At 32.8% G+C, this 24,031-nt stretch overlaps 1 protein-coding gene across 35 annotated transcripts in view; it reads right to left on the bottom strand.

Moving 5' to 3' along the window:
* The window catches only part of SLMAP (sarcolemma associated protein), a 121,764-nt gene that overhangs the window by 33,226 nt on the left and 64,507 nt on the right, over positions 1 to 24,031 (bottom strand). For 7 of the 35 annotated variants that reach the window (XM_064496391.1, XM_031470593.2, XM_064496385.1 and 4 more), the window contains exons 4-13: positions 21,563 to 21,599; positions 19,871 to 19,933; positions 16,572 to 16,667; positions 16,237 to 16,308; positions 14,760 to 14,900; positions 13,560 to 13,697; positions 12,324 to 12,492; positions 12,184 to 12,234; positions 11,645 to 11,695; positions 7,158 to 7,220 (exon numbers count right to left, since the gene is read on the bottom strand). In XM_064496391.1, coding sequence (XP_064352461.1) covers positions 7,158 to 7,220; positions 11,645 to 11,695; positions 12,184 to 12,234; positions 12,324 to 12,492; positions 13,560 to 13,697; positions 14,760 to 14,900; positions 16,237 to 16,308; positions 16,572 to 16,667; positions 19,871 to 19,933; positions 21,563 to 21,599 — 881 coding nt within the window. The remainder of the gene's footprint in view (positions 1 to 7,157; positions 7,221 to 11,644; positions 11,696 to 12,183; positions 12,235 to 12,323; positions 12,493 to 13,559; positions 13,698 to 14,759; positions 14,901 to 16,236; positions 16,309 to 16,571; positions 16,668 to 19,870; positions 19,934 to 21,562; positions 21,600 to 24,031) is intronic. The other 28 variants (XM_031470613.2, XM_064496395.1, XM_031470604.2 and 25 more) reach the window with 7 other exon arrangements.

Here is a 24,031-nt window from a genome sequence, read left to right on the forward strand (position 1 = left end):
TGGCATTTAGTACATTCACAATATTATGCAACCACCAGCTCCATCTAGTTCTAAAACATTTTCATCATCCCAAAAGAAGATCTCATACTTATTAAGAATTTACTTCCCATCCTCCAAAATCTCTTACTACTCAACTGTCTGTTTTATAGTTTCAATTTTGTCTTTTTAACATCTACTACCTGCATAGCCTCCACTCTCATTCTCTTTGTCCTTGTAGTTTTAATGTCTTTTATAATCTTTTACCATGAATGGGTCCATTCACCATATTTAATCAAAAATTTACTGTTTCTCCTTTAAAACTCGTTTCCTTTGACTTCTAAGATACCTCTCATTTCTATTTCATTTATGTGCTTGCACATTCCTTCCTTCTCAGCCTATCACTGTCTTTTCTTTCTTCTGATTATGATCTAAATAATTGTGTACAACTCAATAGCAAAAACAAGACAAAACAAAATAATCCGATAAAAAAAATGGGCAGAAGACCTGAATAGATATTTTTCCAAAGAAAACATACAGATGGGCAATAGGCACATGAGAAGATGCGCAACATCACTAAACATTAAGGAAATGCAAACCAAAACCACAATGAGATATCACTTCACACCTGTTAGAGTGGCTATTATCAAAAAGACAAGAAATTAGTGTTGGCAAGGATGTGGAGAAAAGGGAACCCTTTTGCATGGCTGGTGGGAATGTAAATTGATGCAGCCACTATGGAAAACAGTATGGAGGTTCCTCAAAAAATTAAAAATAGAATAACTATATGATTCAGCAAATTCCACTTCTGGGTATTTATCTGAAGAAAACAAAAACATTAACCTGGAAAGATATATGCACCCCCATGTTCACTGTAGCACTGTTTACAACAGCCAAGATAAGGAAATAACCTAAGTGTTCAACAATGGATAACTGGATAAAGAAGTTGTGGTACATATATGCGATGGAATGTTATTCAGGCATTAAAAATTGAATAAAACCTTGCCATTTTTGACAACATGGATAGACTTCAAGAACACTGAGCTAAATGAAATGAGTCAGAGAAAGACAAATACTATATGATCTCTCATATGTGGAATCTTGAAAAAACAAACAAAAAAAGCTCATTGACAGAACAGACTGCTGGTTGCCAGAGGTGGGGGGTGGTGAGGAGTGGGAGACGTGAATGAAGGGTATAAAGGTGGCGGAGGGGAGGGGAAGCTGGGTACAATGTAGGAAACAAAAGCCATGTGTGAAAGAACTGACAGATTTGACTTCATATAAATTAAAATTTTCCATATGATCAAATTCATCATTAACAAAGGTAAAGTGCAAGTGACAAACATGGAAAAAATATCTGAAAAACAAATAACAGATAAAAGGTTGTTATTCACTCCATTCACTCAATGAAAAATTAACTAAGATGTGCCTACTATGTGCCAGACAGGTGCTGGAAGTATTAGAATGAACAAATGACAAAATCCCTACCCTCCTGGTTCTTAAATTCTAATGATGCGGAGAGGGACAAGCAATAAAGAAATAAACAAACAGTATGTCAGATGGCAGTTATGGAGAAAAATAAAACAGGGAATGAGGAAAGAGACTATGGAGAAGGCAAACAAAGATATGAAGACTTCCAAAAATGAGTAAGAAAAAGTCTAACAACATAACAGAAAAAGGGGCAAAGAATTCACAGACCCAGAAATGCATATATCCAGTAAACATGGTCTACCCACTAACACAATGCCATGGCATTATTCACCCGTCAGGTTGGCAAACATTCAGTAGTAGGGGTGTGGGTAAACGAGTAATCGTGTGTCCCTTTGGTGGAAGTGTAAATTGGTATCTTTCTTTTAGAGAGTAACCTGGCAGAAACTATCCAAATGTTGAAAGCACATGCCCTTTGATCTCACAGCCCCTCTTCTGCATATCACACTGGAAAGAAAGAGACTACTTATATTAAGACTACCAATGCAGCATTGTCTGTATTGGGGGAAAACAGAATACAAAATTTCATAGTTCTGTGTTGGGGGAATAAGTTCTAAAAGAGCCACTTTCTTCACATGAAGGCTACAACCAATTGAAAACAGAAGATAAATGGCACTATTAGATATTGATGTCAGTTTCCTGAGGATCTTAAACTGACTGAAGAGTAGAAGAATAAAAAAGAACCACACAGGCCGCTATTGTAAATGCCAACCTGAAGAATTATTTCTAAATCTTAAACTTAGGTTTCATTTAAAAAAAATGCTATGATTAGGGCATCAAAATAATGTGCTTGAGACCAAATTTTTTTAATTGCATGCATATTGGTAATTAAAAGTTAGGCAATCTCTAGATTGTCAGAAACATATTCCTTTATCAGGAACAATAAAGCTGGATCAATTAGCCTTCACTGTCTTGGGAATGGGAATGGGAAAAGGAGGAAAACAAGTTACCTCAACAAGAAATTTCCCACTAAAACATCCTCTCCAAACTCTGCCTCCCCCTGCCTAAAAAGGTTTTCTACCCTCTAATTAACATGTATTTCTGTGTGCCAACTACTATTTAGAGCACTTAGTAAACATGATCTCATTTAATTTTCATAATAACCTTATGAAGTACGTACTGTCATCCCATTTTATAAATGAGAAAGCTCACGTTTATAGAGGTCATACTACCCAGAGTCATATTGCCAGTAAGGGATCGAATCAGAATTCACATCAAGGTTACTCTTATCCAATTCTAGACATCATAAGTGAAAATGGGCTTAAGTCGCCTAGAAGGTCATTAAACGGAAATACAGATAAGAATCTGAGACTAGAATTAACATCAAGATACAATTAAAGTAAAAAATTACAATCAGCATTTCACATCAAGCTAACAATTTATTACCCTTCAGAGAGTTGCAGTTCACAAAGTAGAAACAGAGCTGTGCATCCAGACTCTGTGAGGCTGCTAATTTTAATAATACAGACTTTCACAAGTTATTTGCTTCTGCAGCAAAATAATCTTATTTTAATTTAATTGTTAAGCAATTCATGTTATAGAAGATTGTCTGCCTTTCCATTAAAAACAGTTCCAGAACCTATTTGTCTTAAAATCCAAGAATAAGAACAAAAGAGAAAAAAAAAATTAGAATTCAAGGAGAGATTTAAAACTAAATTAAATGAACCAATTTCAAGAATACAGAAACAGATTTTTTTTTTTAAGGAACAGTCTATATGCCAAAACACTGTTGGCATGAATTTAAGACTATCTTCTGTGCAGTTATACTGGGAGAAAATCAAGAAGAAATATTGGAAAGCTAGCTGACTGGGGAAAAGACTGGTACAAATAACAAACAAAAACCCTTAGACAGTGTTTAAGAACAAAGAAATAAACAATTAGCAACAACCAGTTTAAACTCAAAAGAGTTTTCCTGTAATTAACTGACACTAACTAATATGAGCAGGGAACCAACACCAAATGTTCTTTATTCTTTGTCATAAATCCATTGCTTTGCCTTAGAGAAATACAAGTTTAAAAGATGAAAATTTAAGAATCCGTTTCAAGTACAGTATGTAATCAGAGTAAACCTGAGATTGTTCAGACAGGCTGATCTCATAGGGTAATGAAAAGTAAACAGTCACACGAGCAACAGTGATTCAATGTATTACTCCAAATAAGGCAATTTCTATGTGAGAGCAAAGCCCTAAGAGAAAGGAGGACGAATGAGAGAAGCATACACAGATAATGACTATAATTTCAAACTAGGGGTGGGAGTCAGGGAGAGAATTTTGTTTTTAATAAGAAAAAAACAAAACAAAAACAAAAACAATAGGACATGAAATAGTAAGAGAATTAGACTTTTGCTTAGTAATAATAAAAACCATTAAGTATCACAGTAAGCATGGATTAAGAACACAAAGACATGAAATAATTTCATGGCTGGCACTTTTAACCCCATCATAGAAAGGGAAATGCCCCTGGGGGAGAGAGTAGTTTGTCTCCCCAAAGCACATCTCAGAGGAAAGTTTCTCTGGCACCCAGCAGTGACATTTCTGCCCTCACCAGGACAAACTCAGCAAGAGAAATGGAAGGGGCAGGCAAAAGTCCAGAGAAGGCTGTTTTTCACTCCATGCCCACCAAATGATGGCAGGTCTCCACATCCTTACTTTTCACCCTTCATCCTTTCACTCAGCATACAAATTAATCAAGTGGCTGAGTTTGCAGAACATATATGAAACAGATTTAGAGATGTACAGCTTTTAACTCAGAAAGCATCTTCAGCAGCACACAAAAGTCTCAATGTACTCATTAAAGTTTATATGGTGGTAAACCTTGAGTGACTAAAATCTGCAGGAAACATGGAATGTGTTCTGCTTAAGCCAAACTTCATGCCTGAATTCCTGAAGAAAATTTGTTAGACCTTTTCAGCAAGATCTACTGAACTTACTTGTTAATTCTACATTTTATGTGATGTATTTTTATACAGAAAATTTACTTCACAGTTCTCGAATGATGCAAAGGTTTTATTTAAATCTGTTCAAAATCCAACCTCTTAGCCTAGGATTAAAAGCTTTTCTCCTAAAAGAGAATTAAAAGAAACACAGTCTGTTTTACCATAAAAGGAAAACAAATTGAAATGTGTTCTGACTCATTTAATTTCCTCAAAATCACCTTATAAATGGAGAGAGCCAACAACCAAATTGTTCTCTTATGGATTCAGACACATACATTGAAAAAAATCTGTCAATATATTAAAACTATACATGATGAATTGTACGAAGTGCACTATTTGCTTTCTAACTTTTAAAACACAAAGTGAGCTTATACTGTACAAGCATAGTAAATAATGAAAGCTAGGTACTTAACACTTGCTTTTTAAAACACTGGGAACAAGATTATGAAGTTATCACTGCTCAGAATATACACTTCCATGTTTAAGATCATAAATCAGTTCAAGATGACTATCACTGAAAATAATGGCAAAAAAGTTTATGTGCACTTACCAAAAAATAATCCAAAAATGTTTCAAAAGTTCACTTGAGTAAGATTTTTGCTGAATTTGCCTTGCTTGCCATAATACTTAATAAGCACAACAACTTCTTTAATGGTTCTTTGTGATCAAATAAAAATAATGGCATAAAATAATGAAATGACAACAACTCAAACCAGAGGTAACCCTTACTATGCCAGTTCTGGCTATCCAGATTTAAGGAACCAAACAGATTTTGAAAATTCGAGATACAACTGGTATTCTCATTAACCAAACTCTCGCTACTTGCCAACAAAACTCAGAAACGAAACAGATTCAGATAACAGGCTATATCCCTTGCGAACCTGAACTTACAGTCCAAACTTCCACTCTTTATATTTAGGGACCCAGTGGATTCAGATGTCTAAGAATACTTGTATTTTATTTTCTTGTTCTTCGGTTAACTCTTTGTCCAGAAAAACAGAATTTTATGTTCTCATTTTTTTCTCTCTATGCACATTTAGCATTTTCCCATGCTATTACATAGTTCTTGTAAACATCACTTTATTGGCTAATATCCCCATTGAGGGGACTTGGCTGTAATTTATATAACTTCTTACTCAATCTCTGAATGTTCATTTGGTCCATTTTCCCCCCATAACTATGATACAATAAAAATCCCTCCTCAAATCTTTTTCTTTGTTCAAAATAAACATTGCTCTCTGTAAAAACTACAGCTAAATATTTTACATATTTTATAATAATATTTTAAATAATTTTTGCAAATTATAATTTAGTAAGACATTCTTTTGATAGTCTCTATTCTTAATTCTTTAGGCTCAAAATATAAGTCCCAAAAGTTCAAAATAAAAATAACTTATTTTAAAATGGTCATATGTAATAAAACTAGATATATAATCCTTTTCCTGAAGATTTATATTTTAGATTATATATTCTACCTTTAGTTGGTTTCAGTGGGCACCAATGATTTTGCCCCAATCCCTGTGCCAATTTTTTGTAAAAGAGAGATTTAGTAATCAGAAGGTAACAAAAAGATGCACTAATCTTTTCTTCATGAAAAAAATTGTTAAAGAACAAAGAAATGTACCATATTTACTCAACAATTTGCCTCAAAGTAATAGTAAACTTACATTCAACAAAATGTCTCTAAAATGGACAAAAACAGAAGCTCTTCTAAAACTATTAAGTGAAATTTCAGGTTACCTTAAAGCATCTCTAGGAGTGTAACATTTGATCTATTGAGTTTGTGCCTGCTATAATTACCAGGGGTGACCCTTACAACCTTCGAGTCTTCTTGAGATTGAAGGGTGTGGGAGCAGTGGGTGGGAGGGAACCATACATGTGTGCACATTCACAAAATGAATTCATGAGCATAAAGATCTGTAAAACCATTCATTTCCAAAAAGAGAGCCAACAGAGAGAGAAAAATGCCTGACAACGTGTACGTCTGATAGGAAAAAGTACAGATATCACCAATAAATCTTTACTACACACAGTGACCTTTAATTGTTACTAAGAAAACCAAAAGAATAACACAATCTTTATTGTTACGGATTTAAGTAGTCATGTAATTTTCAAGAGGGAATTCATGATTCTTTTGTTCAGAATTCAGCAGACATCTAAGTCACCTCAAAAGCCAACCCATCTATCTTTAAAATATTAAAAACAGTCTTGTACAACTTCCCAAGGGTAGGCAGTTGATGTCACACTCTGGGACAGCCTACTACTCTACTTCTTCTCTAGAAAGCTCCTGCAACACTAAGGGCTATCTTCAGATATGTGTCCAAACAAAATCATTATTTTTGTGGTTTAATTTAATTTTTTAAGAAACTTATCTAAGAACCTCAAAATCTAAATCTGTGACAAAACTAAAATTTAAGTAAATCAAGTTAACGTTATTATTCTCTTAAGTATCCAAAGAGAAGGTTTAGGTGCTTGACATTCTATTTTATTCCCTACTCAGTAATAATTTTTAATTAAAAAGCTTGAAACTTCTTTTCTGTAAGCTATATGAAATCCTCATCTCCATCTATGAAGATAATACAACAAATATTTTTCTCAAAAGAGAGAAACAGAAACTCTGAAAAGAATCACTACTGTCTGAAGATGGCCTTTGTGCATTTCTATGTAACAAACACATTGTGATCTTCATTTTTCTTCTCACTTTTCAATGTTACCCCTGACTTCATTAAAATCAATGTGAAAAATACTCTGTACTCACTCTGGCATTCTATGAATTGATGAATAAAAGTGCAGTCCCCGCCACTCTTTGAAAGCAAGTGCTCTAATAAAGAAAGAAACACCTTTAAGGATATAATTTTTGCTGTCTTTGAAAACCAACAGCAAAGGTAGGAAAACTGAAGTGTATTAACATGGGAAACTCTAAATAAGATTAATAAAAGTTTAATACATTTTACTACTAACAGCAGACATATTTTGGAGTTAAATAAAGTTAAATGACTGAAAATTGTAGTTATAGAATCATTAATTCGTACCCTGAATGGTTAGTTTTTAAAGGTGCAGTTTCTATCCAAATAGCTCAAGAAAACCACAAAAATGTATTGCTTTAAAAAGCTTCTCCCACTTTTAAAATACATCTTTCTCCTTGAGAGCCTAACAAATACTTTTAAGTAATTTAAAACATTTTTATTTGTTCTTATTGAATTAATTTTCAAATGACTGTTCTCTGACAGTTCCTCTTCAAAGCTATTCATCTTAGTTAAGAGGCAAAAAGTAAATATTTTAAGAATAACAAAATAATGCCTTAAAATTTAAGAAACTGATACAGTATTTTAATTTTTACACTTTCGTTTCACAAATAGTCTATCTCCTTCAGTCACTTAATCTGTACTTCATATACTATCAAAACATTGTATTGCGTATCTCTGCCTAAATGATTAAAATCAATGCCCACATATTTTAAAGTAAGAGCTTGGTAAATGGTTTTTTTGCTCAGGTCAAACAGATTTTTCTTTTTTAATAAGTGAAGAGAATCAAACCTAACATAGTAGTTTAATAAAAGTTTCAGCCCTTTTCTTAAAATAATCTCTTCCTCTGAGTCAGGAACTAACTTCTGAATCTGGGTAATATCCTTCAATTATATATATGTTATCTTTCAAAACTACCAAGAAGACTTTGGAACTTAAAGTGTTAAAAATATATTCCAACATGATGACTATCTAGAAGGTGTACAAGCACAAAAACCTGTCAAAGAATATGAGTTAGTACCACTCTGACTGTAAAAGCCTCTTTCTTGCCGCCTCCACCTCAATCCGCCTCACCCCTCATCATCTCAGCTTTGCTTGAGAGGCAGGCATCTTCTACTCTGATGGCTTGTCAACCTCTCTTGACATCTTTACTGACAGCCTTCTTTTTTACCTTCATACTAAAGCCTCTTACACAATGTGCAGATATACTTCTATATATATATACATATACAGTTATATAACTGTATAGTTACATATAGTTACATTATATATAGATATAATATCTCTCCAAAAAGAAGAAAAAAGGCTAACTGCAATAGAAATTCAAAATTAAAAAAAAACCTAATAAATAGTATTTGCCAACTGAAGCCAAGAAATCCAAAACAGGAGCCCTCAGCTGAATAGTAATTACTAAAGTAAAAAGGTGGTTTCACATAAATCCTATCTAAGCTATAACAACAATATCAGAACTCAAACTATACAACATCACTGGTTAAATATGAAAACTCAGTAAAGCCAAATTTTAGCCTAACTAGAGGACTTTATGAATCATATATGAAACCAAATTTCAGGTTGGCATCACAGGCCTTCAGATGACATTTATAAAAGAAGGACATTCCATTATCAGTCACCAGGACAAAAATCAAACCTTTTATCTATTCTGATTTTACCATCTGGACTCTACATTAAAATATCTACTATACTATTTTAGATAAGATGCAAGATTAATCTAAAAAGATTAAAAAAAAAAAATATATATATATCTCCCACAAAGGTATCTCTTAAGACACACGAGACTAAAGTCTTTTAGGTAGAATATGTAAAGGATTTGGATCATGACACTTTTAATACTCCATTACTTGAATTCAAAGATGTCACTGAATCCAAACCAAGAATTAAGAATCAGATACTTAAGGGGGTAGGGGTACTGTGATACTAAAATAGGGTTATAGGAGTATAAAGAAAAAGACAGATACAGAAACATAATAGTCACGATACTTAAAATGTGTTTTATTTGTACATGAGTGGATTTTCATGTTTCTACTGAGCCCTTAAGGTAGCTAGTTTGAAAAAAAAAAAGTAGCTAGTTTGAATTGAGATGTGTTGTCAGTATAAAATGAATATACAGTGATTTCAAAGACTTACTAAGGAAAAAAGAATGTGAAATATTTCATTTATAATATCTTAATACTGATTACATGTTGAAATAATATTTTGGATACAGTAGATTATAGTAAATACATAATTAAAATACATCACTAAAAATTTACCTATTTCTTTTTATATTTTTAATATGGCTACCAGAAATTTTTAAATTATATATGTGATTCTCATAATATTTCTATTAGATAGTACTTTCCTATACCCTCTAAGATATAGTCAAATTATGCTTATTAGATTAAAAAATTATAGTATAAAACTCTATTTACAGCTGCTATTTTAAATTTAAGTAATTTCAAAAATGGGGTTTACTGAAGAAATATAATACTTATTATTAACTAATTATTATTTATTACTTATTATTAACTTATTAATTAATAATCTTAACTTCTCTAGGTATTTTTAAAATATTCTCTTACGACTATTTTTGGTTCTCTCTTTACTATTTAAAGAGTAATTTTAGTTAAAGCCATATCTAATAGCACATTATGACTATAGACTTGGGTAATATTAGAATACCTGATAATTAGTTTGTTACTATATCATAAATGACCTAGAACAGACCACCAAAATCCACTCAGTAACTAATTCTGGTATATTAAGCTTTTGTGTATATCCAGATATTTACTACTCAGTTTCTTGAAAGATATCTTGAAAGATACAGTCACTTTCACACAACTCATTTTACCACTACTGGAAAAACAAATACCAGCAAGGGAAAAATAATTATAGGCAGGAGTACCTTAAAGTTTCCAAAATATCTTTTTCAGTTTTAAATCAAGGAATTGTCCACAATTATTCTCATCTAAATCAACTGGAATTGGCAAAAAGTTTTAAGCAGTAATTTGACAACTCTTGTTAGTATAAAGATGGTTCAGTGTATATGAAAGGATTCTCTTAACTGAAGGAATAGAATGTTCCCAACTTGAGTTAATACTAACATTATCTATCAATAAATACATGCTTAAGTCAAAAGGGTAATGGATTTGAATAGAAGTATACATGTCAGAAAGAGAAAAAAAAGGCAAAATAATAGCAGAAAATATAAATTCATTTATGGATGAGAAGCTTTTAGAAGGTAAGGATTAAATCATCTTACATATGTTTGCTAAATTTACTTAATAAAGAGAAATTAGTAATACCACTACAATGAATATAAACTACACCTTTAAAATTCTCAAAATGAAACTCAATCAAACTGAAATCTAGAATGTCAATGTATTTCACAAAACATATATAATATAGTCAAATAACAATGATTAATGAGACTTTTAAAATTTAAGAGTTTCAAGATTCATTATATATGTAATATTAGCTCTTGACTTTTGCAGTTCACAGATACAAGATTACCTGAGCCTATTCTGCCAGTTCTTGATTAAAAACAAATCAAACAAACAAAACCAAAACAAACCAAAGAAAAAAAAAAAAACCTCCTAACTTTATTAGAGTGTGGTTGCTGCCCAAGAACTATAAAGATATCCCCTGATACATGGAAAAAATATTTGCTAAGAAGTTCTGTGTATCAACCTTGAAATCTTCTGCTAACTTCTGTATAAAGACTGAGATAAGAGGCATACAGATTCATAAACACAGAAAACAGTTTTATTCCTTCTGTACTCTAAGCATCTAATGAAGGCTCTGGTACTTAACTGGTGCTCGATTAACGTTGGATGAATGAGGAAGGGAAGAAAGGTCTTTAAGACTTAAAGAATACAGAAGTCATTGAGTAAAAAGTACCCCATGCTGCAGTGGGAAAACCAAGAGTGGCTATACAGTTTTGGCAAGAGATAACCCAAGTTATCTAGAAAGAAGGGTCATGTATCAATAACAAGTAAAGAATTTTTCAGATATCAGAAATGAGTGACCTGTTTTCTCTGACTGATGGAACAGATGGATAAAGAAAGCAGTTTCTACATCATATTCAAGAGCTCAATGAGCTGTTAAGTAAACTCCTGGCCAGGGAGGGAGTAGGGCACAAACATTAAAAATAGGGGCCAATTATCCCCAGGAAACAGTGCTTGATGGAAGAAAATGGGAGTTTAGTCTCTGAAAATAAAGTGGGGAAAAAAGCTATACTACGTTATATAAGTCAGCAATAAAGTTGAACATTATCTTTTTTTATTATTTGAATAATTGAAATTTCCATATAATAAGGGATATCTAACCATAGGCCATGGCACTAGAATTACAAAATAAGGGGAAGTTTGATTTTTAAGACAGGATTTAATGGTCTATAAACAGCATGCTTTTCATACCAAACACTTTAAGCCCTGACCTCTCTATCCTGCTTAAATAGTAAAAGGATATCATGAAAGAAAAATACTTAAGTTTTTTACACTACCTTTTTCTGTGCTCCCATTTATTTTAGGTAAGAAGTCATCAACTTGTATCCCTAGGATTAAGACAGTGTATCATTTGCCTGATCAAAGAAAGTATTACTTTAAAACTGGTCTCAAATGTAACCATGGCATTTTGTATTCCTACTCACATTAAGAATGACAGAACACTTTAAATTTATTTATACGAAAAGGGTTCAACTTGCCATTTTCTATCAACTCAGAGAAAAAAGCTACAACTGCTTAGTAATCTTCCAATGAACCTCAGAAGAAAATGAATCTGCTGTTCATGTGTTTTTCTTATTTAAATATCTCCAAGCAAACCATCTCAGCTGCAGAAATTTCATTCATTTCAAAGACTAAACAATGGTGCCCACTGGTGGCAATCAAGCATATTTTTAAAGGAAATTTTCTGGAAGACTGTAGATATATTACACCTAATATGTAAAACATCCCTCTTAAAATAGCACCCAATGTGAGATAGTAAATATGAGAAGTTTAATGAGAAAATTCAGCTTTAAATAAGAAATTTGGTGACACCTACCTAAGCTGCTGCATTCTTTAAGAGTTTTCTCTTGAAGATGTTCTAACCGTACTGTAAACAAAAGTCCAAGAAAAAGATATTTCACAGATAAAAAGAAAGAAAAAATCAAATCAGATAAATGTCTGATTTAGCTAACTTACCCTGTAAAGCTGTTAGCCTTTCATTGGTGAAGTCATTATCAGCTTGCAAAGCTTCTATTTTTGCTTGGAGCTCCTGTTCTTTTTCTTCCATTTCATCTATTTTATGTTGTAATTCTTTTTTCTCAGCTTGTCCCTTCTGTTGGATTTCCTCTTGTTTTCCCTCTGCTACCTATTAAGAAAGAAAAAGAAAATTCAGTAATTTAATAAAATCTGACCTTGTTTTAAGAGGTCTAAAGCAGGACGGCTTTTATTCACATAGACTTCTAAGGAGAGTAGTCAATAATATAGTACATATCTGTAAACGTCAAAATGATGTCAAAACTGATGTGCACTGGGTCATTCCTCCATATCACGTAAAGAGAGAAAAACTCGCAGCAAGCAAGCAAGCAGACTCAATACGTTAAAGGGGTCAAAATGAAAAACATTTTCAAGGGGGAAATACAGTTTCCCTTGAAATTACTGTTGTTTTAATTAGTCTGTACACTCTAAAATGTAACTTACTCTGAAATTTTAAACAAGATTATTTTTAGCTAAAGAAATGATGATTTAGAAGCACTTTTTAAAACGACCTCCTTTTAACAAGCCCAATATTTAAAGCTATCATAGGTTATTATTATTATTATTATTTGTTAATCACTTAAAGGGGAGATATGCTCTGGTCTTTTCTAACAAATGTGTATCTTCTAGCCACTCAATCCGTTTGAATTATATAAAGATGGGTCTTCACAAACTCACTTAGAATTTGGCGTTACCTACGGTCTGGTCTCTCCTTATCCTAAATGTCCTATAGCTACAGGGAGCAGCAGCTGAAGCAGAGCCAATGGCATCCCTGGAGGCTACAAGGGGTCAAGCAGATCACTCTGAGGTTCCCTCTGGGCTTGTTCCAGCACTAACATAGCTGCACTTGCCTTTGGGACACACTACAGATAAGCAGATTCCAGGTTTTTAAAATGCTGAATATCTTGCTGGTTCTCATCTACTTTCTCCTATATATTTAAAAATGCCTATTGGGAAGTACTTATTTCCATCCAAAGAAAATAAGTCAGCTTTTACAGACTTTCAATTATCTGTGGTGATGGGGTTTGGGCAAAATGGCACCTAATTTTTACTATAAATAAACTATTACCAAAGTTTACATCAACAACTATTCAGCAAGCAATTCAACCTAAACTCTTAAACTATCCAGTGTGTTACAGATGATTAATTTACATACTTTCAGGTTAAGAAAATACATACCTTTAATTTATCGGATAAATCTTTAATCTCATTAACTGCTCCATTATATTTATTGGCTAATTCTCTTAATTCTTCCTGAGTCCGTTCATTCATTTCTTTCAGGTGGGTACATTCATCTTCAGTATTACTCAGACTTCGCTGTAATTTAAGTTTACAGGCAGTTGATTTAGAATAAATGTATATTCTAAATTCAATGCATAAAAAATATAACTCTATAGGCTGTTCTAAATCAACACCTGTCTTGGATTTTATATAAGGCTGAGTTAAATAACATAAAAATTTCAATTTACTGCAGCTACACTGCTAAAACAGAAAATACAAGGAATTAGGAAACAAAACAAAATAGGGCAGGGGGAGGAGAGGATGCTACTTTACACAATTACACTTTTAAAAGGCCACTGGTTATGAGTTCTAGCCTTGAAAATATTTTAAACCTATCAATTCTTAAAAGCAAGTTTAATAATATGCAATCAACTTAATAAAATTAGAAGACAATTAGTAATAATTTTCTTTCCTTGCATGTCATATTAATGACATGATAGTGAATGAGTCACTTTGGGATGGGGCTATTACAGAAACTATCCTTATACTAAAGTATGTTTATTACTTATTTCCCAATGGACATTTTAACTAACTCCAGTAAAAGATAACTTCTGTGGTAATTCTGCAGTGGTTCAAAGGAATAACTCATATTATCAATTAGGTTGTTTTAAAGCAATGAGAATCACATTTTGATTATTCTAAAGAGACCTAGAAAGGACCTTACAGATAATTTCCCTGTGAACCTCCAAAGAGGCACAGTTTTCCTTTCTGGAGGATGAATAAAGTAAGACTAGTGGTGTAGCTCTCTGCATTACACTGGTTATCCTCAACTGGAAGGAAAACAAAATTATGTGAAAGGAGATCAATTCTCTAGCACATATCATAGTCCATTGTGTGAAGGCTGAATCCTAACTTGAATGCAAACAGTGAAATTCCCTAGTTAGGTTTTTACTTCCTGAGTCACTGACTAGGGAACACCAGAACTCACAAGGTCATGCTGAGAACTCTGGACAATGAAAACAGCATACAGCTCCTTCCAACCAGATACACAGGAAAAATTTCCTACCTATATAAGAATACCCAAGTCTGAAATGTTACCAATTTTAAGTTAAAATTTTAAAATCACACTACTATTTAGTATTTGTTAAATTGAAATACCTCAACTTCTGAAAGTTTTCTAACCACTTCAATTTTCTCCTGAAGAACCCGCCTCAGGGACTCTTTGGCTGTCGTCTCATAGTTGTGTTTATCCTCCTGTAATGCTATGAGTTCCTTCCGTAAACTATCTTCTGTTTGATTCTGGGATTACAAGATATTTATAATTATAACCAAGTTGTTTTTTTTTTTTCAGTATTTACCATTTGAAAAAAAAACACACATTGCAATGCTCTTTAAGCTATTTATATTAAGGTACCTCCAGACACAAACTAATTGAAGCTGTATTTAAAAGTTGCATTAGTAAATAACATTTTCCCAAATACATTAATTCACACTTCCAATAGAAAAAAGAAGTCAAAGTAAATTGAGAATTTCCCTCAAATATACCAAAATGAATTAACCCCTCTACCTGTCATATTATCTGGAAGCCACAATATTTACATTTATGGGCAAAAATAATCTTTTGCCTCTAAAAAGGTCAAGCATTTTAAAACAATAATTAAACCAAAAGGAATAAGAATACCCTGGGGAAAAGGCTGATTTCAAGGTAGGAAATGCACAAGATGAGTCTGGAACATCTTGCCTGATATGACAGCAGAAAGCTACCAAAGTCTGCTAGAATTCTACCGAAAGGACTCAGGTGCCAAGGGAAGAAGTTCCCCCGACCAAAGATAGGATAATTTGAGAATCATTAAGAAAAACCAAATGGAACAGGTTTAAACACATGAAGTATATTTAAATCTAAGCTGGAAAATACCTTATGGTCATTCTTTGGTGGATGAGATGGAACTAAATCATTATTTTGAAATCTAGTAAGTAAAGGGAGAAAATCACCTATCCTGCTTTCCTAAGAAAATGTACCTCAGGATCACAAAATGGTTTATGAGAGGGAAGTTTCTCTATATAGAGTTCAGCTAGTAAATAAAGGAAAGACAGAACTATATAGCATCACCACTTTTGCAGCCCTTAATAAAAAGATGGACCCAGAAAAAGATCATCAAAGGTTGCTAATATCTCAAAAAGAAAGACAACTAAACATGACGGTGCCTCCTGATGAAAGCATTCAATACTATATATGAAGTGTTGTTGACCGAAAAAAAAGCTGAACCTAAGTCAGATCAAATCTCTAGAATTTGTGGTATGGGAGGGGGAGCTAGAAGAATGTTTAAATAAAAATCCATATTGAAAAAAAAAATCCATATTGAGGGAAATTACAGAGGACAAATGACCCATTTACTCCAACAAATATTAACTATGATGGAAAAAAGAAAGAGTGTTATATTATACATAGGTATTCACTATATAATCCTTCCTACTTACATGTGTATGTAGTTACATTACCCCGATCATAAAAGATTTAAAAGAATGGTGAAAATATAAAAATGTTTCTACATGTATTAAAATAACAGTCAAAGAAATGAAGCTACAATAAAAAAAACTATGCATTTTTCTTTATGTTCTTGAGATTAATACTTACTTTGGAGCATGCCTGTAGTTGATTTCCCATAACTTCTAACCGTGATAAGAGTCTATCTTCATCTATTAAAGCCTGTTGAAGAAAAAGTAAATATAAATAAAATCTCAGGGTAATTAAAAAAATAACATGTCAAAAAAGTTGCTACTGTCAAAAAAAGATATAAAATTGTAAAAATTGGTCAACATCTACTGTAAAATGCTAAATTTTCAATATTTGTTCATTAAGAAATAACTTTGCCTTTGCTTGTTACAAAATTGTAGTTTTGGTTTAATCAATATCTAAGGGATATTAAACTATGCTTAAATGCTTCTTGAATATAAAGACAACTGGAATACCTGCCAACTGGTATCTGAGGCCTCTTGGGTGATGGCTAGTAGCCGCTGAAGCGTGGCTAACTTCTGTTCCAACATCTGTTCCCGATGTAAGGCCTCCTAATATTATAAATCACAAAAGACATTCTAATAAACTCAATATGATTGCTTTGAAGAGTAATCAATTTTTAGCACATTCTGTAAATATTCTCATATTACATCACACTGTATATTTTTACTTTCAAATCTGATAAATCTACTTTGTAAAATATATATAGGCAACATCATTTTAGCCTCATTTGTTGAGCTGTAAGTACTCCTGTTAGGAGTGCTCTAGCTGCAACTTCCCCTATAACAGAAAACAAGTCACCTTTTTTTTTTTCACTCATAATTCATAAGTCAGTTAAAAAAAAAAAAACCTAGAGTAGAAGAATCCAACAAATGTTTTAACCATGCATTTTATGCATATACATTTATACATACACACACACACACACACACACACACACACATAGAGAGAGAGAAAGAGGGAAAGAAAGAGAGAGAGAGGGAGGGAGAGAGAGAGAGACAATGTAGAAGCTCAGAACAAAATCATCCCAAACTAAACCTAAATAATCTGGTCAGCAGCAGACACTTTGTAATGGCTTAGCCACATGACTGCGACATCTGAAATAGAAATATCTTTTAATTTTTCTTTTTTAAAATGTTATATATAAATACAAATATATGTATATATTTTTTAAAAAGCTGCTTTCTTCTCACAGTGTATTGAATTTTCAGGTGTTCTGATTCTGTAACTGTATTAACACTTAGCTATAATCAAATATGCCAAAAATGAGTAAGAGCCCACAAAGTGCTGGTTCAATGTAATTAAGGGGTTGAGAAGTTATATAACCATTTGGCAGCTCCAAAGGAATATTTTTACAGCGAAAGACATTGTCAAGCAAAGCCTTATCTCTAGGTCACTTGTTAACATTTGATAGCTGTTTAAGAGGGTCTCCTTCACTGAAAGTCAAGGTGAAAACGCTCCACAGCTTTCAGCTGTGGTTTTGGCACATCTTTAAATTTCATCTTCTTCTATTCCTGTCATTATCTAAAGAAGAACATTTATTACCCTAATACTTCTGAGACACCTCAACTGAGAAGTGTATACTTCAAATACAATACTTGAGGCTTAAAGCATGCATTTATTGCTCTCCACATCCTTGATAAATAATGATTAGGGATAATTTGGTCTAATTAGAGTTAGAAGTACTGCTTTTTAATATAACTCTAAAAGTATAGATTAAGGAATCTAGTAAAAGTCATACCAACTCATAACCCACATTAAAACACAGCTCACACTAAGAAGGAACTAGGTGCCAAGTTTATTTTAAGCTTCTTAGACATTCCTAATATCCAGGAAATTACACTAACGCTGTAAAAAGTTTTACTTAAAAACAAAACCACCAAATAACCACTACTTCCACTAGATGGTGTAATTTCACCTTTTTTTACTCAATTCCATTTAGAGTTTCATAACTCCATGAATCACATCCTAACAGAAATCTAGTACTTCCAGAAATGGGCTTTTAGTTCTAAGGCATAAAATGTATCTATTTCAGTTTTTATTCAAAACATTTACAATTTACATTAGAACTTTAACAATTCAAGATGTATGCAGAAAAGACAGTGCAGTATAATTTTCTCTCAAAGAATTAGAAAAACACAGTGAAAGATTATGCTACTATGAATATTCAAAGGACTGACAGGAAAGTTGGAAAACGTACTGGAGTGAGTCAGGTCATTAGATTCACCATCCACAGTGACTAGTAACTATAGTCTATAGCCCTGGAAAATCATTTTACCTATATGGGCCCCATATTTCTCATATGAGAAATGAAAGCTAGACCACATTAATCTCAAAGTTGTCTTCTATCTCTAAAAATAAGAGAGATCTAGGTCAATTAATTTGACTTCTTACTGAATGATAAACAACTACTAACATTGATGGCATATATTCTATGTGCCAGACACTGTTCTAAGTCCTTTACATGTATTAATTCATTTATTCTTTACAATTCTGTGAGGCAAGTGCTTTATTATACACATATCATAGATGAGGAAAATGAGGCACAAAAGAGTTAAACAACCTTCCCAACATGTCAAAAGTTAAAGCCACAGATCAAATCCAGGGAATTCTGGCTAGACTCTATGCTTATAAATACTTACTAAACTGCAAGCACGTAAAACAGCTTTTGCATCCACTATTACACTATGCCCAGTGACCTAATTAACATACGGATATTTTCACAGATGTGTACATTCTTAACTGAGGTAGGACTCTTCTCAGTGACTGATTTCTATAAAAGAATGTAGGGACCCAGGATCACTGATTTGGTCCTATCATTTTAAACATAAGGCAACTGAAAACCTGCATGTGTAAAATGACTCATCCAAGGCCACAGAACTCACTGAAGTTTTTATATGGGCTCTACTACTCAATCTCCAAACTCCTGATACAGAGTTTCCCTTAATCATGCTCCCTCACCAGAATAAGACCCATAATCCTGCCCAAATTTATCAAAATCAGAAAGGAAAAAAAAAGAAAAGAAAAAAAACCAAACCAACCACTTGTTTCCTTTTTAGAGATTTGTATGGTTCTTTAAATATGATATTAACTTCTTCAGGAGCCCATTGCAAGCATCTCCCCCATCACTAAGTTATTTTATAGATCCAGCAGCACAGACTAGTAAAGAGCAGGGGCTCTGAGGTCTGACTTGTCTGGGTTTAAATTCCAGCTCAACCACATACTAGGTGTGTGATATTGTGCAAATTATTTAACCTTCCTGTCCCTCAGTTACCCTATCTGTAAAAATAGGAATAAAAAATATACCTTGTAGGATTTTTGTGATTAAGTAAATTAATATAGTTAAAGTGCTAGAGTGTGGCATATAGTAAGTGCTATATAATTATTTGCTATTAATAGTTAATATTTTAATAGTTCGTGTTATTTGCTATTATAGCTATTTATAGCAACCAAAATTTCTCCAGGATTAATTTTATTTAAAATCCACCTTTGGATAAAGAACAATTTTAGAACTTCCTCATATTTGTTAAAAAAAAAACCTCTTGTATAGAACCTTACCTTCTCTAGACTTAACAATCCTGATTTTTTAAAATCCATTTTCATAAGACTTATTTTTAATTCTTTTTTTACTTTGAAAAGATATTTCTTTCGTACTTGTATCCAGCCAACACTTTTTTAGCCCATATTTGTGAACTAACAAAATCACATCTAAGTTCTCCTTTTAAAGATTGAGAATTCTCAAGATTACTTTTACCTGAAGATACTGAGAAAGCTGGAATAGTTCCTGAGAGTACATACTTGGAGTGTTAGCAGCAACCTAGAAACAAAATGACAGAGCATCAACAGTCACGCAAAATATTTACCGAAGACATTAAAGCTAAACCAAGTCCCTGAAATGCCTGTTTACTGAAATATGTAAGATAAAAATTATTCTTCAAATTAACCATTTCTTTTAGTTTTCCAAAATTTCTGCTTCATGCCTAGAATTTATAAATGATATTGTATTATGCTGACCAGTTTGAGATTTACAAGCAGGGTGGTGGAACAAGTGCTACTCATGAAAACATTCCTTGATAAACCAAATCACCAACTTATAGCACAAAGACAATTCAGCCTTTTCTTTATCCAGAAATAATATCTCCTAAATCAAGAGAACTATATTTTTCCCCTTTAAAATTCATTGTTCAATAATTCTCCAAAATGTCAACAAGTCACAATTCATTTAGAAGTAGCTATCTTCAAAATAGTATTTGTATGTGGGGGTGTGGGAAGAAGCAGGACATGAAATACACTTTGTCCAATAGCTAGAGGCAATGAAAATAGGATTACTCCCAATCCCTTTAAACTATAGGCAGGTTTGAAGAAGAAAAAGATGTGAAATAATGATGTTTAAACATTTAAGTCACAGTCAAAATGCTTAGAACTCAAGAGTACGGAAGAAATACCTTCTATGAAGGGTTTCTACCAGGTGTGGAAAAACTTTCTTTTTTTTTTTAAAGGCAGTATCAGGTTGCTGTTAACATTCACCCACATTCTCAATACCACCCAAGTTACATGTTAACTTATTAAGGATGATAACAGCATCATTCCTTATTAAGCTCAGAAGGTCTGTTTTTTTTTTATTAATATGCTAACTAGAAGATAGAGAGGTGGCCTTATTTTTAAAAAGTAGTCCTAAATCACCAAGTCTATTATTTACTTCTGAAATGATTCTTGGTATTCCTGCAGATCACAATTAACCACTCTTGTTTCTTAAAAAGGAATCTAACAAAGATCTTCAGTTTCAAGCAGGTTTTCATTCTTTATTCAAAAGGAAGAAAAAATGTCTTTCCCAATAGTTTAGTTACTTTACTAAGAAAACTCAACATTCACTTTAATGTGAAAAGATACAAAATGATGTGGGGTTTTTTGCTATTTAGCAATGCTATCTATAGTTTGATACACCTTTATTTCTGAACAAAAGAAAAAAATATTTTCTAACAAGTAATTATGCAAAGTTTCTGTCCAGATTAGGTTAAAACTGATCTTCAAGGACAATAAAAGAAAAATTTCTGTAAGCCCATATTTCTGTGTTATTTCCATGTGAAGGTGTATGTTGAGTGAACTATCTGGGCACAAGGCTTTAATAAATATTTCTAGACAGAACTATATTCTAAAATAAAAGGTAGTAACTACCACTTCTTACCTAAGGCTAGGCACAAAACAAGTACTAAGGGTCAGTCATTTACTTGAGATAACAAAGGCTTTTTCCCAAGAAGCATCCATCCTAAATTCTCCAGTTATTGAAGATCAGAAGACTAGAATAACTATATAGCTATATGCATTCCTATATTTTGTTACAAAAAAGAAATAAGTTTCTAGGTAAAGCAAATAAAACAAACAGAAACATTTTCCAAAGCACTATAGCAGAGGGAATTGGGAAAAAATCATCATTAGTAAAACTTACTTTTTCAACAGGACTTGGTAATGGAGCATGGATGACACTGAAAAGTAAAATTTAGAATTTTTATCTAGTTTCCTGACAACAGAGGAAACAGTATGACAGTACCAGAATATCTTAAACCCCAAAGTTAATATACTTGCTTTCATATAATTAAAAGAAAGTATATTATTTTTCAATCCTTCATAAATGTATAGAATTGTTAGAAAACAAGGGAATAAATACACAAACCTACCTTTTGCACGTTAATATATTTCTAAACACAAATTCAAAATTCAAGACATATTAAATGCCTTTTCTGGATCCACTATTACTAAGGGCTATGGTGAATTTCTTGGTTATAAGAACTTCTAAACAGAAAAAAAGAACTCAAACTATCCATTTTGAATTTTGGTATGTATAAATTAAGTTCTTCTGAAAACTAAATATTCCTTTGTAGAAAGTCTTTAAAAAGCAAAGTTCTACTGTAAAGAAGGCTATAATTTGGAAACATGTTCTAGTAGAGTTCTAGCTAATCAAAACTGTAGTACTATTCTTCTCTACCCAGCCACCTCACACACTAACAACTGAAAGCTCAGGTGTAGGTATGAAACTGAACTCAGTATATCACTTTTTTTTAAAACATTTTTTATTGAGTTATAGTCATTTTACAATGTTGTGTCAAATTCCAGTGTAGAGCACAATTTTTCAGTTATACATGAACATACATATATTCATTGTCACATTTTTTTTGCTGTGAGCTACCACAAGATCTTGTATATATTTCCCTGTGCTATACAGTATAATCTTGTTCAGTATATCACTTTAAAACTAAACCACAAACGCAGTATTAGTTGGTACTAACTGCCTTTTTGGCCTTATAAAGTATGTAAGAGACAGTGCAGTGTAGCAATTAGGCATGCAGGCTCACAAGCTATACTGACTGGGTCCAAATTTTGGCTCTATGTACCAGCTGCATAATCTTGGGCAAGTTACCTAACCACTATAGGTCTCAACTTCCTCATCCATAAAGTGGGGATAAGCATAAAACTAACCACATAGGGTTACTGTGAGTATTAAATGTGTTAATATAAACAAAGAACTTAAAACAGTATCAAGGACACAGCAGCACTTGACCACTACTACCACTCCCATGAGAAGTGAGCAGTTAAGGAAGCCAGGGTCTCTGTTCTACAAAATGCCGTCGGAGATACTGTATGCTGGTTGGGGGTAAGCAGAGGGAACACAGAGCAAGGCTGCAACCCATGTTCCCTACCAGTTGATCATCAAGCCATATCCTAGAGGCTACTCTGGTGATGGTCAGCTTCATGTCTGATTGGGTAAAGTTCTAGATTCAATTGGTTAACCATGTGTAAGCTGCTGAGAAACTGATCTTGTAGAAGTTAAAAACAGGAATGACAATTCTGATCCCACTGTAGTAACTGCAAACACCCTCAAAATACTTCAATTCAATTAGTCACAAATACACTAAAATACTGACTAAAATAGAATATTAAGTACCAGGGGAACCTCCCTTCTGAGCACCCATGATATCCTGCACAGACTCCCACTGAGACCATACAACCCTCTGCTCTACTCCTTTGATTTCATGTCTGTTCTCAGACACTGTGAACAATTCATTTCTGCATCCACAGAATCTATCACAAGGCCCTAACAAAGCTGGATGCCTAATGAAGGTTTAAAAACTGACATACAAATTTAGTTTTTCTTCTTTACCCCATAAAAATGGAATAGACATTTGCCTTAAGTTTCTTTTTCTTGATTACACAAGTAATACATATTATGGAAAATGTGTGAAGTAAAGCATGAGGAAATAAATAAAAATTCCTCAATGTCAGCACCCAGAGATAATCATCTTGGGTATTTATCCTTTACTCTGTAGATATGCATATACAGGGAAATGAACTTAAGAGAGTCTAAATAGAAGCAAGTGGTATTAATGAAGTTTTTAAATCCAGTTTTCTTAGTGACCTAAGCACAAAATATTCCATGAAAATCTGGTCAATAAACAAAAGGCTAAAAATCCAGCAAAACATTCCATAAGTGATATACATTTATATTTTACAAAAACTATCTTGGGTATAGGTGTATTTTGTTTGAATTACAGAAATGGTTCATATGCAACAAGGAATTGCAGAAAAGGAAAACTTATTTAGTGTTAGGGTTATGGAATTATAGGCAATTTGTTTCTTATCATTTGAAAATTATTTGTGCAATATAATAAAATTCAAGGAAGAAAACAGAATTAGCTTTTTAGAGAATGGTATACCTACTGAAGATCTTAAAAATATTAAATGCTATGTATACAATGTACCTTAAACTCTAAACATTCTGGCATATTTAAAAGTATCTTGACTGCTAAAAAATATTAGATTACAGTAACAGAAACAACTAATATTCACTGTGTACTTATTATACGCCGGGTACTACACTAACCTCTTTTAAGTGTACAGTCTTGCTTAATCTTCCTCATAA

This window comes from Camelus dromedarius, chromosome 17 (assembly GCF_036321535.1).
Source record: "Camelus dromedarius isolate mCamDro1 chromosome 17, mCamDro1.pat, whole genome shotgun sequence".
NCBI lineage: Eukaryota > Metazoa > Chordata > Mammalia > Artiodactyla > Camelidae > Camelus > Camelus dromedarius.